The sequence below is a fragment of the Podarcis tiliguerta genome, assembly GCF_965153285.1.
Source record: "Podarcis tiliguerta genome assembly, chromosome: 8".
In the NCBI taxonomy this organism is placed as follows: Eukaryota; Metazoa; Chordata; class Lepidosauria; order Squamata; family Lacertidae; genus Podarcis; species Podarcis tiliguerta.
Genome location: NC_139541.1, coordinates 77,655,625 through 77,670,178, shown reverse-complemented (window position 1 = coordinate 77,670,178; position 14,554 = coordinate 77,655,625). Strand labels below are relative to the sequence as shown.

The following is a 14,554-nucleotide window of genomic DNA, read 5'->3' as shown; positions in this document are numbered from 1 at the left end:
AAAGGGTTAAGCACCACGGGTAAGAGGGGTGTGGGAGGATATTTGGGAATGGTTGGCCTTGAAGCTAAAACCTTTTTAAGTTGCCAGGCCAGCTGCTTATGCATCTCTTTGCCACAGGGTTGTTTGAGCTTTGCTGCTGGTCCTTTAGCACAAAGGCCTTTGCATCTGAATAATGCCAGGAACTGAAAGCTTTTGATTTGGCCTCTCTGTTCCTGCTGTGCTCTTAATTTCAATTTCATTTCCTCTTCTATCTGGGGGCACCTGTTTTCTCTTTCCCCATAAACATTCTAGGGTGGCAGCACTTAAATAAACCCAAGGCTGTCCTGAACCTCTAATAGTTATTCAGAACAAGGGTAGGCAGACTTCTAGAAGCAAGGCAGAATTACGTGCAAAAAACTTGGAATTAAAGAACACTGAACAGGATACCTGTGCTCAGGACCGCAGTACTTCAAGGATGGCTTATCTCTATATGAACCAACCCTGTGATCATCATCTGAGGCCCTTCTTTGTGTGCCTCCTCCACGAGAGGTCTGGAGGGTCGCACCACGAGAACGGGGCCTTTTCTGTGGTGGCTCCCCATTTGTGGGATGCTCTCCGCAGGGAGGCTTGCCTGGAGCCTCCATTGCATATCTTTAGGCGCCAGGTGGAAACCAGGCCTTTGATTCTATGGCCTTTTAAATGTGTTTGTAGGAGGAGAGTTTTTGTCTTGTTTTTGTTTTATTATGTATTTTGTGTTCGCATTTTGTGTTTTCGTGTTGTGAACTGCCCCGTGACCTCTGGATGAAGGGCGGTATACAAAATGTATTAAACAAGCAATAAATGACTCTGAGCACTTTCTCAGTCGAGGAAATTGCTTTTTGTACTGGAGCTAAACTTAGTTTGCAAACCTTTCACATAAACTTCTGCTCCTTACTGGCCTCCTTTTTCTCCCCCACTTCAGCCACTTAATTTACACAGAAAAAGGCACTTTGTGGTTGCCGTTGTAAAACAATCATAATCCCTTGCAGCTCCTGGGCTGGAGTTTTATTTTCTCTTAATTTAATTCAGACTGGCTTTCGATGGCCAGAGAGATAGATGAGAGGGCATTGGCTTAGCGGTCGGCATGTTGTGATGTTACATTGCCACAATCTGCCCTGGGACCAGGTGGGTTGTCAATCAGAGAACTAATAAAGGCATTTGGATAGGTGCAGTTTATCTACATAATGGTTGACCTGGGCGGCCCAATCAGCTCCCAGAAAACAGGTGGACCACGTGTTCTGCGTCATATCTACCAGTGGGCATTAACAGAGCCAGTGTGGTGTAGTGGTTAAGAGCAGTAGACTCGTAATCTGGGGAACCAGATTCGCGTCTCCACTCCTCCGCTTGCAGCTGCTGGGTGACCTTGGGCTATTCACACTTCTCCAAAGTCTCTCAGCCCCACTCACCTCACAGAGTGTTTCTTGTGGGGGAGGAAGGGAAAGGAGAATGTTAGCTGCTTTGAGACTCCTTCGGGTAGTGATAAAGCGGTATATCAAATCCAAACGCTTCTCTTCTTTCATGGTAATTCACAGGTTTTGCATGTAAAAAGCCTTTGGTTCAATCCCTGATAATCTCCAGGTAGGACTGGGACAGACTTCCTGCCGGGAACCCTGGAGAGGCACTGCCTCACGTTGTTGACAGCACTGAACTAGATGGATAGTCCGGCTTTGGTATTACGCAGTTTCCTAGATTTCCCTAGGAATGCATCTATGCCAGAACTACAGAGCCCTTAGAGGGCACCTGTCAGGGACTGGCTGGACGCAGAGGAATGGTGGGAGGAACCAGGTGGGGAACCCCCAAGGGAAGAAGGCTCAGAGCTCGCCCTCCTGCTGCAACAAGCTCCCCTCCTCCCTTGTCTCCCAGAACCAGGAGAGGCATGAAGAGGGTGGAGGAGAAATTAGCACCATGAAGGCGCAGTCTCAGATTGCTTGGGGAAAACTCTACAGAGGAGGGAACCTAGGCAGCTGTGAGAAGGCAGGGACTTACAGCCTCCACAACTGCTCCATAGGGACAAGACTCACCAAAGATGATTTGTTGTGCTCAGTAGACCTGACACAGTTTTTTTTTCCTAATAAAGAGTCCGGCTAGCTCAGGATTGTCTCACTAATAGGCACCTGCTTTCCAGAGTTTAAGGCAAGGGATGTTCTGAGCCTTACCTGGAGATTGCCAGGATTGAACCCAGCACCTTATGCATACAAGACACATGCCGTACCCCTAAGCTACGCCACGCCCCATCCCTCAGGAGGATTGCAGATTGCCCCCCCCCCATTTTTTAAAGTTCATTTTATAACACAAATAAATAACACAACAAACAACACAAACAAATTCTTGTCATATCCTTATTTTTCTAAACATTGTTAAGTGGGCTTCCCCAGGTCCTACCTATCTGATTTTCATTTTACTTCATCTTCAGCCGTTTACACACATCATAGTTTCTAACCATCTTTTTTTGGTCACACTTAAAATAACTTCACATTTTATCACTTACAAATAATACTATTTTAAAATACACTATCTTCTACTTCTAACCCTACAGCCTATATCCACTTCCAAAGCTATTCAAAGATTTAAATATTAACATATTTTTTTCAAATATTCCTTAAACTTCTTCCAGTCTTCTTCCACCGTCTCTTCTCTCTGGCTCTCGGAGTCTCCTGGTCAGTTCGGCAAGTTCCATAGACAGTGGTACCTCAGGCTACATACGCTTCAGGTTACATATGCTTCAGGTTACAAACTCCGCTAACCCAGAAACTTTGCTTCAGGATGAGAACAGAAATTGTGCTCCGGTGGTGCTTCAGGTTAAGAACAGTTTCAGGTTAAGAACGGACCTCCGGAACGAATTAAGTACTTAACCCGAGGTACCACTGTAGTTCATCATCTTCATCCGCCATTCTTCGATAGTTGGTAAATCTTGTTTCTTCCAATTCTTCACTAGTAATATTCTTGCAGCTGTTGTGGCATACAGAAAAAAAGGCAGATTGCTGGAGGTGTTTCACACAAGGGATATTTTTCCTGCAACTCAAACATTCACCCCACTATCACCCTTAGTAAGCAAGCTTTCCTTTCAAAACCTTAAGCAGCTGAGTGTAACCAAAAGAGGGGGGAAAGGCATGTGTGCGTTGTACCTTAGAGACAGCGATGCCTCTGCCACCCCATTTTCAACCCCGGACATGCTTCCGCCTTCCCCTGGGCACTGTATTCATCCAGCATCCTTTAGACCTTGCAATCCCTCCCTGTCTCTGGGCCTTGTGCCTGCCTGCTCTGCAGTCCGAATAAGTTCCTTCCTTCCTTCCCAGAGAATCTTTTACAGAGGAGCTTATCATAGCCCTGTCTCTGCCTCTAACTTTGGGTACCCTTGGGGGGGTGTTTTGGTGGGGGGACCTGCTCCGTTCCTCCGTCTGCCTTGGTTTGAGATGTTACGTGAAGACGAGGAGCCTTCTGTCTATGCACCAGGGTTTATGAATCAATCTCTTTTTCTTCCCTGGGTTTTCCCAGCTGGTTCCCTGGCGCTCAGCAGTTTCTGGGCATTCCGCCTTGCCAGAAGCGCCCCCCCCCCCTCTCCATTACCCGGCTGGGAGATGAAAGCTGGCTCTCTCCCCCCCACCCCCTCATTTGGAGGGGCTTATCCTGGAACAAAGCCCTCAGCGCCAGCCTGGAATCCCAAGCAGCTGCCGGCTTGCTTGCTTCCTTGTGGGCCCTTTCATATCGCCAATTTCTCTCTCCCCTTTCACACACCCCCCCCCAGTGCCAGATAGCTGCTTTATTCCTCTTCTCTCCTCTCTCTCCCCCCCCCCCCATACCAGCTCCTCCCAGCAATTCTCAATCAAGATTGCCTTAAGTGTAGCTAAAGGCATATAATATCTGATATTTAATGGAGGGAAAAGGGGCATGCTTGTCCTGTTTTGAGAGCATGGGAAATGCACAACATACAATGTAATAGAGAAAGCTGTGTGTGTGTTAGGTGTGTGTATGTTAGGTGTGTGTTAGGTGTTTGTGTGTGATGCCACATGAACCAGTCTCCCTACAATGCACACACATAACGCTAAGCTGTGGTTAACAGTGTAATAATAATAACAATAATAATTATTATTATTATTTATACCCCACCCATCTGGCTGAGTTTCCCCAGCCACTCTGGGCGCCTTCCAATCAAGTGTTAAAAACAATACAGCATTAAATATTAAAAACCTCCCTAAACAGGGCTGCCTTCAGGTGTCTTTTAAAGAGAAGATAGCTGCTTATTTCCTTCACATCTGAAGGGAGGGCGTTCCACAGTGCGGGTGCCACTACCGAGAAGGCCCTCTGCCTGGTTCCCTGTAACTTCACTTCTCGCAATGAGGGAACCGCCAGAAGGCCCTCGGCGCTGGATCTCAGGGTCTGGGCTGAACGATGGGGGTGGAGACGCTCTTTCAGGTATACAGGACCGAGGCCGTGTTATGATGAAAAGACCCATTGCTTAGTTCATATGATCCCCTAACCATGGTTTGGAGGGCTGGGGATAAACCATGGGCTCTCACACTCCCCCTTCCCTTCTTCTGTGCAGCTTCATTTCCCCGTTTCCTGTTTGGAGCTAACCATAGTTTGCCATGGCACCCAGGTCAGGAAACTATGGTTAGCTCCTGCTCTCCACTGTGCTGTTGCTTCTCTGTAAATTGGAAAGATGCAGTTTTGGCTCTGTGTGCGTTTGTGTGTATGTGCAGGAGTGCGAAAACCCTGTGTAGGCTTGCAGACTGTTGAGTTGCGTATGAAAGGAGGAAAGGTGGTATACAGTGGTACCTCAGGTTAAGTACTTAATTCGTTCCGGAGCTCCGTACTTAACCTGAAACTGTTCTTAACCTGAAGCACCACTTTAGCTAATGGGGCCTCCTGCTGCCGCTGTGCCGTCGGAGCACGATTTTTGTTCTCATCCTGAAGCAAAGTTCTTAACCTGAAGCACTATTTCTGGGTTAGCGGAGTCTGTAACCTGAAGCGTATGTAACCTGAAGCGTATGTAACCTGAGGTACCACTGTATCTGGAAGGGTATCGATCATATAATCATCTATAACATCCATGACAAACGGTCACCTGCACTTTGCTTAAAAACCTCAAAGGAAAGTCCGTATCATAAAAATAGTAATATTTTGAGGGGTATTAATTAGTACACGCATACCAGCTACAATCCTATGTAGCACGGGAGGATTGGGTACAATTGTCAGGATATCCTCGGACCCCACTTTACCAACTTTATTCTAGTAGTAAAACCGGAAGTTGCAGCAGTATACCTCTGGGACTTTAAGCTTAGAATTTGAAATTTCTCCTCAGGATGTTGCAAAGAACGTGGCTTCTGGACCAGAAGCATTAGGCGGTCTTGTGGTGGCCAGCGAGTGGAGAATAAAAGGATTGCGTTTTCCACTTAAAGCCAAGCTGCCCCGGCCCTTATCTGCTTCTAAGACACGGCAGCAGAGAGAGAGAGAACGAGCCGTGGATATTTTTAGAACGGCTGAGGAAAGAGGAGCCGGGCATTCGGTGATTCTGCTTTGCAGCTTAGAAACTTTCGAGGGCAAACTTCCCTTTGGAACCGTCTCTCTCAACAGCAGTGGGGAAAACCAATGTTAGAAAACGTTTGTTGAGTACTGTGGGGATCTGACGGTTTTCAACAGTTGTGGAGACCCCCAGCACCGCCCTCCTGCCCCTCAGGGGGTGAATGTCAAGGACTTTACTCTGCTGAACGCAGCATGTCTGCCTTTCCACATATTTGCAATTCCCAGAGTTGCTTGGGAAGAGAGGTGGATGGTTAAATTACCATGGGAAGCGTAGTTCTGGGAGGGGACTAGGGGGTTCTCCTAACAACTTTCAGTGCTCTTAACAAACTACAGTTCCCAGGATTCTTTGGTGGAGGCTAGGGCCACATTCACGGTGCACACTAAAATTTTATTTTATTTCTTTTTTACATTTATATGTCATCTTTATCATCCAAGGATCTCAAGATTGTGTACGCGTTTCTCCTCCCCATTTCGTTTAATCCTCACAAGAACCCTGTTGTAAATCTCGCTCCATATCTCTGCAGCCACATGCAGGGTTTTTTTAACTCCAGAGAAGTTGCCAGTGTTTTTAGTGGAAATCTGTCCTAATGTACATACATGTACCCAGGTTTGATAAATTACACTCGTACTTTTGAAGCCAAACGCCTTGGCTCCCAAACAAATCGGCTCCCAAACGATCGAAACCCGGAAGTGAGTCTTCCGGTTTTCGAATGATTTTCGGAAGCCGAAGGTCCGGCGCAGCTTCCGTGGCTTCCGATTGGCTGCAGGAGACTCCTGCAGCCAATCGGAACCCGCACTTTGGTTTTTGAATGGTTCCGGAAGTCAAACGGACTCCCGGAACGCATTCTGTTCAAAAACAGAAGGCATTCTGTACACATTTGCCCAAGTGGTTTTCCTTACTATAATTAATGACTTTGTACACTTCGGTTGGTTGGAGAACTCTGCCGCAAAATTCAGAGAAGTGCAAATTTTGAATAGTCATGTTTTGAGAAATGCAGATTTGGGGAATTTCTTGTTCAGATCAACATCAAATTTCTCCTTTCAGAATGGTCCCTGGTGATGACAGGGGCAAGGAGAGAATCTGCTGAGGGCATTTATTTCAACCACACACACGAGAGAGAGATCTCACATGTTGTGAGAATCATAATTCTATACAGAACAAGTTTCACACCTTTCAAATCAAGGCATTTATAGGCCAGAGAGATGAATTGCATTCTCTTCAGAGGCCATTTTACTTCCCATTGGGAATGTTACCCATTGTGATAAAAGATGAGCTGCCAATTTCAATGTTTCTCCTCCTCCCTCTGTTGCCATGGATGGGGCAGAGGAAAGGGCCGCTGTTTACAAAAAAACAATAACAGCCCAGTGAAGGGGGGATGACCTGTTTGTTGAAAAGATAGGCTGGCGAAAGCTGCTGCTGTCACATAATAGATAAGAGCAAGTGCTGTGAGCCAGGAAGTACACGGTTCAGATTTCATCTCTGCTCTGAATTTATTAGATAGCTTTGGGCAAATAACCAACCACCTCCCCCCGCCCGGATTTTTTTCCCTCCTCAGCCTCAACCTTTGCAATATGAGAATAAATGCCTATCTTGCAGGATTTCACCGGCGAGGCCTGAGAGGAAGCACTTTGAAAAACACTTTGTGTTAGCTGCATAAATCCTAAAACACGCTGCCGTTATTTGTTATTTAAAATGATGGGCGAGGGCCGTAGCTCAGGCGCAGAGCACTGCCCTTTCTTGTTGAAGGCCCACGGTTCAATTCCTGGCATCTCCGGGTCGGGCCTTGCCTGGAGACCTGCTGCCGGTCTGTGTAGGCAGCACTGAGGTAGATGGAACATTGGTCTGACTTGGTTTATTTACTTATTTATTGAATTTGCATTTTATTCATTTCTTAACATTCTTATATTACATCGGTAAACGTTGTCATATTACATTACAGCACTTAGTATAATATGATTTCCAACATGTATACATAAATTATATACAAATTTTATATGCCTAGAAAGAAAATGAAACAAAAAAAAAAAAAGAACAAAGAGAAAAAACAAAAACACTTTCCTCGCCCAAATCATATACATACCAACACACTAGACTTCCTGTCTTTCCCGTTTTATATTCCTTTTTTCCAAATGATTGTACTCTTATTATTGTATATTTCTTTACATATTATCTAATACATTCCTATATCAATATGTGTTCTTAGTCCTATTTCTCAACTCAGTCTCACTCCAGCGTCAATCAAATGCTAGCATAGATAGCGAATTTTTACTGTATTTTTGAACATATGTTTTATATCTATCCCACTTTTCCGTAAATTTTTGTTTTGAATTGCCTCTCGGGGTATTTGTTAACTGCGCCATTTCAGCAAATTCTTGTAGCTTGTAATGTCAGTCTGTTATTGTCGGGGTTTCTTGTTCCTTCCACCCCTTTGCCACCAAAGTCCGAGCTGCAGCCGTTGCATATAAGAATAAAGGCCTTCGGAGGTCTGACTTGGTTTAAGGCGGCTTCCCATGGATTTAAACCACAGGGTGAACTTTGAACATAAGGAGAACCTGCCGGGTCAAGCCTGCAGCCCGTCTAGTCCAGCATCCTGTTCTCACAGAGGCTGCCAGAAACAGAAACAGGCAGGCGGAAGAGCACTGTTCCCCCATGTAGTTTCCAGAAATTAGTATTCAGAAGTATTGCTGCCTCTGACCGTGGAGGCAGAGCATAGCCATCATGGGAAGAATAATAGAATTCTAGAGTTGGAAGGGACCCCGAGGGTCATCTAGTCCAACCCCCTGCAATGCAGGGATATGCAGCTGTCCCGTACGGGGATCGAACCCGCAACCTTGGCATCATCAGCACCACGCCCTAACCAGCTGAGCTATCAACAGCCTTATCCTCCGTTAAGTTGTCCAATCCTCTTTTAAGACCGTTATGTGGCCACAATAAAAGTATGTGTTTATGACTGCGATGTCCGAAAACGTGCTGTAATTAATTTTGGTGGTTAACGTTTTTGGGAAATTGAGTCTGTAACGTACGTGCAAAAATGGTGGGCAGCACCGAGCACTTTGTGAGGATTACAGTGAATGATCTCTTGACAGCGACACAGCCGTTAAGATAGAGGTCAGCAACTGGTGGCCCCCAAGCTGAATCCGGCCCCCCTAGAAGGAAGCCCCAAAGTTGCCAGCTTGGAGGCAAAAATATGGGATATGGAAGAACCATTGACGGTGGATATGGGGCTTGCTTGGGTAGGTCCTTAGGCAGGTGAGCCTTGGGCCTATCCGTTTTGAGGAAACCTCTGACAAAATCTACTACTGAGCATGGCCTTAGGTTGTTTTCTGGTCAGTCCTGATCTTCATTCCTTCATTCTTTTTCTCCTCCCCTCAGCCCCAGAATGCCACGCAGAAGTGCAAGTGTCCGTCCCGCCTTTGTTGGAGGTCCAGCTAGGCCACAAAGTGTCCATCTCCTGCACTCACACCACGGAAGGTCATGCTGGCTTGCCCCTGGTGGAGTGGTTCATCGTAAGTATGCGGGTCTTGGGAAGGCGGATCATGGCGGCTGGGGGTGTGGTGCTTTTAGATGCCCTTAGTAACCAGCCCTTTTCTCCTTGGCTGTGAATACCTCTGCAGACGGACAAGAATGGGGAGCAGCGGCGTGTGGCCTACAGCGATCAGGGTCGGCAGGGGGTGGACAGAGGCACCGAATACACAGACCGTGCCTCCATGGAAGCCGGCCACAGTTTGGTCATCAAAGCGGCCGAGGTGATTGACGAGAGAGCCTTCTCCTGCCAGGTGACGGCGGGCGCCGCAGGGAGCGGAATGGGAGTGACGCAACTCAAGGTGTACGGTGAGGCTCCTGTCATCGCTTCTCTCGCCACGAGGCGCTCCTGCCACCATCTTGTCTCCTTGTCCTTCCCTCGTAAAGCTCTCTTTACGGCTTGTCCGTGTTTTCACTGCCTGCCCACATGTTTCCTGGCTCCACCCTTGCTCCCCTTGCACCTGAAACTCTCCTTTGGGCCGGCCCTACCGTTGAGGCAGTGTGAAATGGCCGCCTCAGGGTCCTGGTTTTGGCTGTCAAAGAATGCTAGCAAACCTAAATTAATTGCTAGTCGATTGGCAAGGAGGAGGAGAGGTGCTTGTAGGATTTTCTGCCTGCAGGACCAAATAATTTGTCTACCCTCAAGCTTTGTGCATGAGAATTGCGGGCGGGTGGAGATTTATTGCTCTGCCTCAGGCGGCAAAATCTCTTGGACTGGCCCTGCAGATTCCACCTTCAGATCCCAACCTTGCCTTCAAACACACCGTTTTTTGGTTAACCCTTAGGCCGCCACATGAACTGGCGCAAAGCCTAAATAAGTCCCTACGGCTGGGATTTAGATCCTTGGAGCCAGAGACCTCTCCCCACTCCCTTAGGTTAGCTGTATAAGCACCTTGTGAATCAGTAAAAATGAATCTTGCTTTTCTTGGCTTGACTAGCACTTAAAAGCACCGTGTGAATCAATCGATAGAAGAAAAACAATCCCTGCTGCACAACCCTTCTTGGCCAAATGTGTTTTTTTTCCTGTTCCGGGTGTCTCGGCCCTTTTATGTCATCTCCGTATTCCCTTTGCCAAGCTCTGAAAGGCTCTTAAAGAGGAAGTTCTAGGCCCTAAGATGGCCCAATATATTTCTGGTACCTGAAGCAGAACATCCCTAATGGTGGTAAAATATTTGTGATTGGCAACTTAAAGGTGCCCTCAGAGCTGCAGCCTGAGCTGCCCCTTCTTTGCCTTGCATAATGATAAGGCCCGTCCTCTCTAGGTGTCGTCCTCCACATTAACCTGTGGATAAATTAGAACTAAGCCGGTGTTTTGTGGAGACAGGATACACAGTGTTAAGATATTGTGAAATGCCTGCCTTGCACCAGTTCAACCTGTGTCAACCTGTTTCCTTATCTCCTTAGAAGGCCCTTTTTTTGTGTGTTCCTTTTCATTTCGTTTCACTGCCTACTTATATTACTATACGCAAGGCAGTTTACAAGCTGAAGAAACAGTACCTTATATCTGATCCAATACAAATAAGTCTCAGTAGAAACATAACTTTAAATTAAACAACTTATGTCAAATAATATAATAATCCTTTGGAATATAATAGTACGCAAGGAAATTAAATTATCAGCAAACGACAATCAAATAGCAATTCACTCTTAACAATTACAATAAAAAATTACTGTAATCAGTAAAAATGACAGCGAGTCACAACACATAAAATACCACAATATGTTCAGGACCGCAAGGAAGGATCACATCGAGAAACCAAGACACACAACTTGAGCCTGGTTTTGTGGCAGCCTTGCCTTGCTTAACGCTGGTCCTGCTTGAGAAAGATATAATATAATTTCTTAGAGATAAAATAGCATCATAGAATTGTGGGGCTGGGAGGAACGTCAACTATCAGAATACCAATGGAACATATTGTAGCATTGCAGGGAGATCACTCAACCTTCCCACTCTGGCGAGAAATACCTTGTGCCCCCATCTCTTTGCTATCCTGGTTGATCTCCCCCCATCTAGGACTCTCTAGGACTTCTCATAACTCCCTGCAACCCAGTCCTCCTGGGCCAACCTCTTTCCCTCCAGCACCCAGCTGCTTCTTCGCCCGATGATGCGTAATTCCTTCCCTTACGAAATCGTTTCCCTGCCTGCAGCAAAACACCTGGAGACGCCACCTCCGCTCTTTTTTCCAAAGGTGGCTTGCATCTCTCATTCTGCCTGTGCTTTCCCCCTCCAGCAACCTAATGCTGATGGGTCTTGCATGCTCCGAGTTTCCACGGCCATGGTCTTCCAGTGGCCAGGTTCAGGTCAGCCTCCCTAACTTTGGGACATCAAACAGCTGCTTGCAACAACATCCCAGTGGCTCTGTCATGCACTTGCAAACACAAATGGGACAAGAGAAGCAGCTGTGTTTGTCTACACACCTTCCATGCTAATAAACAGAGACGCCTGATCATTTCCCCCTCTCTGATTAAGAGGAAGCGGTGGGGCTTGTTGTCCCGGAATCTAGCTCAGTGCTGGTTTGTTTTGGGGTTCAGCCCCCCGCAACCTTGCTTATTGAATAAGATAACTTCTATTGTGTTTGTCCTTGAACCGCAGCAGCACCAAGCGAGATAACAAAATTTAAACCAGATAACAGAAACTCACACAAAAAATTCAATACTCTCTATTTATAACCAGTAATTCATAAAGTTAATAATTAGGATTAGCAAAACGAAAACATTCACACTGAAGCATGAAACATATTAAAACATATTCTTTAAAAAAAACCCAACCATTTGTGTAATACAAAACTGATATCAAAGTATGTTGCTTGTGTTTTCATATCTCCATGGTACCTCCATACGTACTCCTATGTAAAGCAGCCTTTATGGCAAAATAAGCAACCCTCTGTGCCACATACTGATTAGTGACTTGTAGCAGGAAACCCAGCTTCCTTTTTGCACCACAAATTTTGGGAAACCTGTTTACTGATGTGGGGGCCCCTGCATTTTGTGGGTGAGATCACCCTGAATTTTGTTCCGAGACAAGAGCTCCTCGCTTGTTTTCTCAATTTCAATCTCTTCATTTCCCCTTGGATCTGGGGAATGAAGATGGGAGGAGGCGGGACTTCCTAGTTTCCTAATTTCCGCGGTTTGGGTGCCACTGGTGAAAAGGCCCCGCCTTGCATAGTCACCCACTCAGGACCCATCCTCAAAGGAAAAGCTTAATAAACAGGGATGTACATGCAGAACATGGCAAGTCTTGTAAGTGAGCAGAGTAGTCAATGGCCCTACTATGTCTGACCTCTACTGTCTCCTCAAACAGGTGCACCAGAAGCCCCAGAGGTCATACCTAACAGCAGGACCCTCTCTGTGACTGAGGAGGATGCCTCAGAGGTGAGATGCTGCTATCCTTTTCTTAAAGACAAAAACAAAACCTTGGAAGTGCCTGAAAGCCTTATTTCCTGACCTCAGGGCTTGGAATAGGTGCACTGACTATGGTGCCTTCACACCAAAGGGAGAGCACTCTGTACATGCTCAGAATTCACCCTTCTCCAGCCCCTTTCCTGGTGCTGAAGTGAAATGGCTCAAAGAGATAGATGAGGATGAGCTGGAAACACCTTTGAGTGTGTTCCCTGCTCCATAATTATTATTGTGAGGGAGGTTTTAAGACTTTCCTTGGGTGTGTGGATCTAGTTTCCCTTCAAGTTGGAAGACCCCACAGTTCCATGGGAATTAAATATGGCATCAGTCTCAGATTCCAGCTACTTGAACTTCTCCGTTTTGAGTTCCATTTTTAAAAAGAAAGAAAGCATCTTTCTAGCTCTCGTGCTTCAAACCGTGTGGGCTGTGCCTGGTGAATCTCAGGGGAGGCCACTGAATAAGATTTCCAGTTGTCCGGAGTCAGGCTTCTCTGCCCTATATAGCTTTGTCTCTCCTCATAATCAGCAGAAAGAATAAATCATGCAAAACACTCACTGCGCTCGGCAGGAGATGGTGCCCCAGCCAACTGCCATCTCCTCAGGAGGTCCCCTCCAAGTGACGTAAAAATTGGGCCTTCAGCCTTGCCAATATTATCTTATTGGTTCCTATTGAATGCCTTACTTTTTCAACAAGACTTTTAAAATAGAGATTATTTTAACCCATTCCGTATCCGTGTTGCAGCTAAAACGTTTAATATACAGTGGTGCCCCGCAAGACGAATGCCTCGCAAGACGGAAAACCCGCAAGACGAAAGGGTTTTCCGTTTTCAGAGGCGCTTCGCAAGACGAATTTCCCTATGGGCTTGCTTCGCAAGACGAAAATGACGAAAATTCTTGAGTTTATTTTTCGCTCCCCAACCCCTTTTTCTGAAGCGCTAAGCTGCTAATAGCCTTTTAGCAGCAAAACCGCTAATCCCTTAAGCCTTAAAAAGCCGTTAATAGCCCTTAAACTGCCAATAGCGCTAATAGCGCTAATCCGCTAATGGCCTTGCTTCGCAAGACGAAAAAACCGCAAGACGAAAAGACTCGCGGAACAGATTCTTTTCGTCTTGCGATGCACCACTGTACCGTGTTTTTTGCTCTATAGGACGCACCGGACCACAAGACACACCTAGTTTTTAGAGGGGGAAATATTGGCTTCTGCCATAGCCGCGCAACCTCTCCAGCCGGGAGCTAAACCTCTCCAGCGCGGCTAAAGAAGCATGGCTAAAGAAGCCAAGGCAGCGAGTGCGATCCATCCCGCTTGCTGCCTTGGCTTCCTCTTTAGCCTTGCGCACCCTCTCCCGGCTGGAGAGGCTGCGCGCGGCTATGGCAATTCCCCCACCTCCCGCAAAAGCCCAGAGGAGCCGCGCACCCTTTAAGGAGCGTGCGGCTCCTGCGGGCTTTTCTACGAGGAGGGAGAAGGGACTGTCTGGCCGCGTCAGTCCCTTCTCTCTACTGGGGAAAAGCCCGCAAGAGCCGCACACAAGCTCCTTCCTGCCTCCCCCCTGCATTCGCTCCATAAAACACACACACATTTCCCCTCACTTTTTAGAATGGAAAAAGTGTGCCTTATGGAGCGAAAAATACGGTATATATTTTTAAATTGTAAACGGCTTCGGGGTGTTTTATGCCGGGAAGCGATTAACAGGAAGTTAGGAAAGGTTGCAGAAACCAGCGCAATTTAGCGTTTCCTCTTTTTTTTTGTACTGCCCCGCTGGCAAGGTGGGAGGCTGTGACTGTAAATAAGACTAACTAACATCCCAGGTGGGAGAACTCTCCTAAGGACAGTGAGGGAGAGTGGTCATAGCAGGGCCTTACCAGTGATTCACCGGCTTTCCTTCCTCCCCAGATTGCGACCTGCACCAGCAAAAATGCCAACCCGGTGCCAACCATCAGCTGGTACAAAGATGGCCGCTCTCTGAATGCCTCCACAGAACGCAATAAGGGTAAGGAAGCTGTTTTTCCGCTGTTGTCTTTCCTTTGAGGATATGAGCTGTCTGAGAAAACATAACTCTAGGTACATCTCTGACTGCCACTGCCATTTTCAGTC

The 14,554-nt window shown here is 46.7% G+C and overlaps 1 protein-coding gene across 3 annotated transcripts in view; it reads left to right on the top strand.

Annotated features, from left to right (window-relative positions):
* BCAM (basal cell adhesion molecule (Lutheran blood group)) overlaps window positions 1-14,554 on the top strand; it is a 63,560-nt gene that overhangs the window by 25,984 nt on the left and 23,022 nt on the right. For all 3 annotated transcript variants that reach the window (XM_083455300.1, XM_083455299.1, XM_083455301.1), the window contains exons 2-5: window positions 8,915-9,048; window positions 9,157-9,373; window positions 12,366-12,436; window positions 14,354-14,450. In XM_083455300.1, the coding sequence (XP_083311426.1) occupies window positions 8,915-9,048; window positions 9,157-9,373; window positions 12,366-12,436; window positions 14,354-14,450 (519 nt within the window). The remainder of the gene's footprint in view (window positions 1-8,914; window positions 9,049-9,156; window positions 9,374-12,365; window positions 12,437-14,353; window positions 14,451-14,554) is intronic.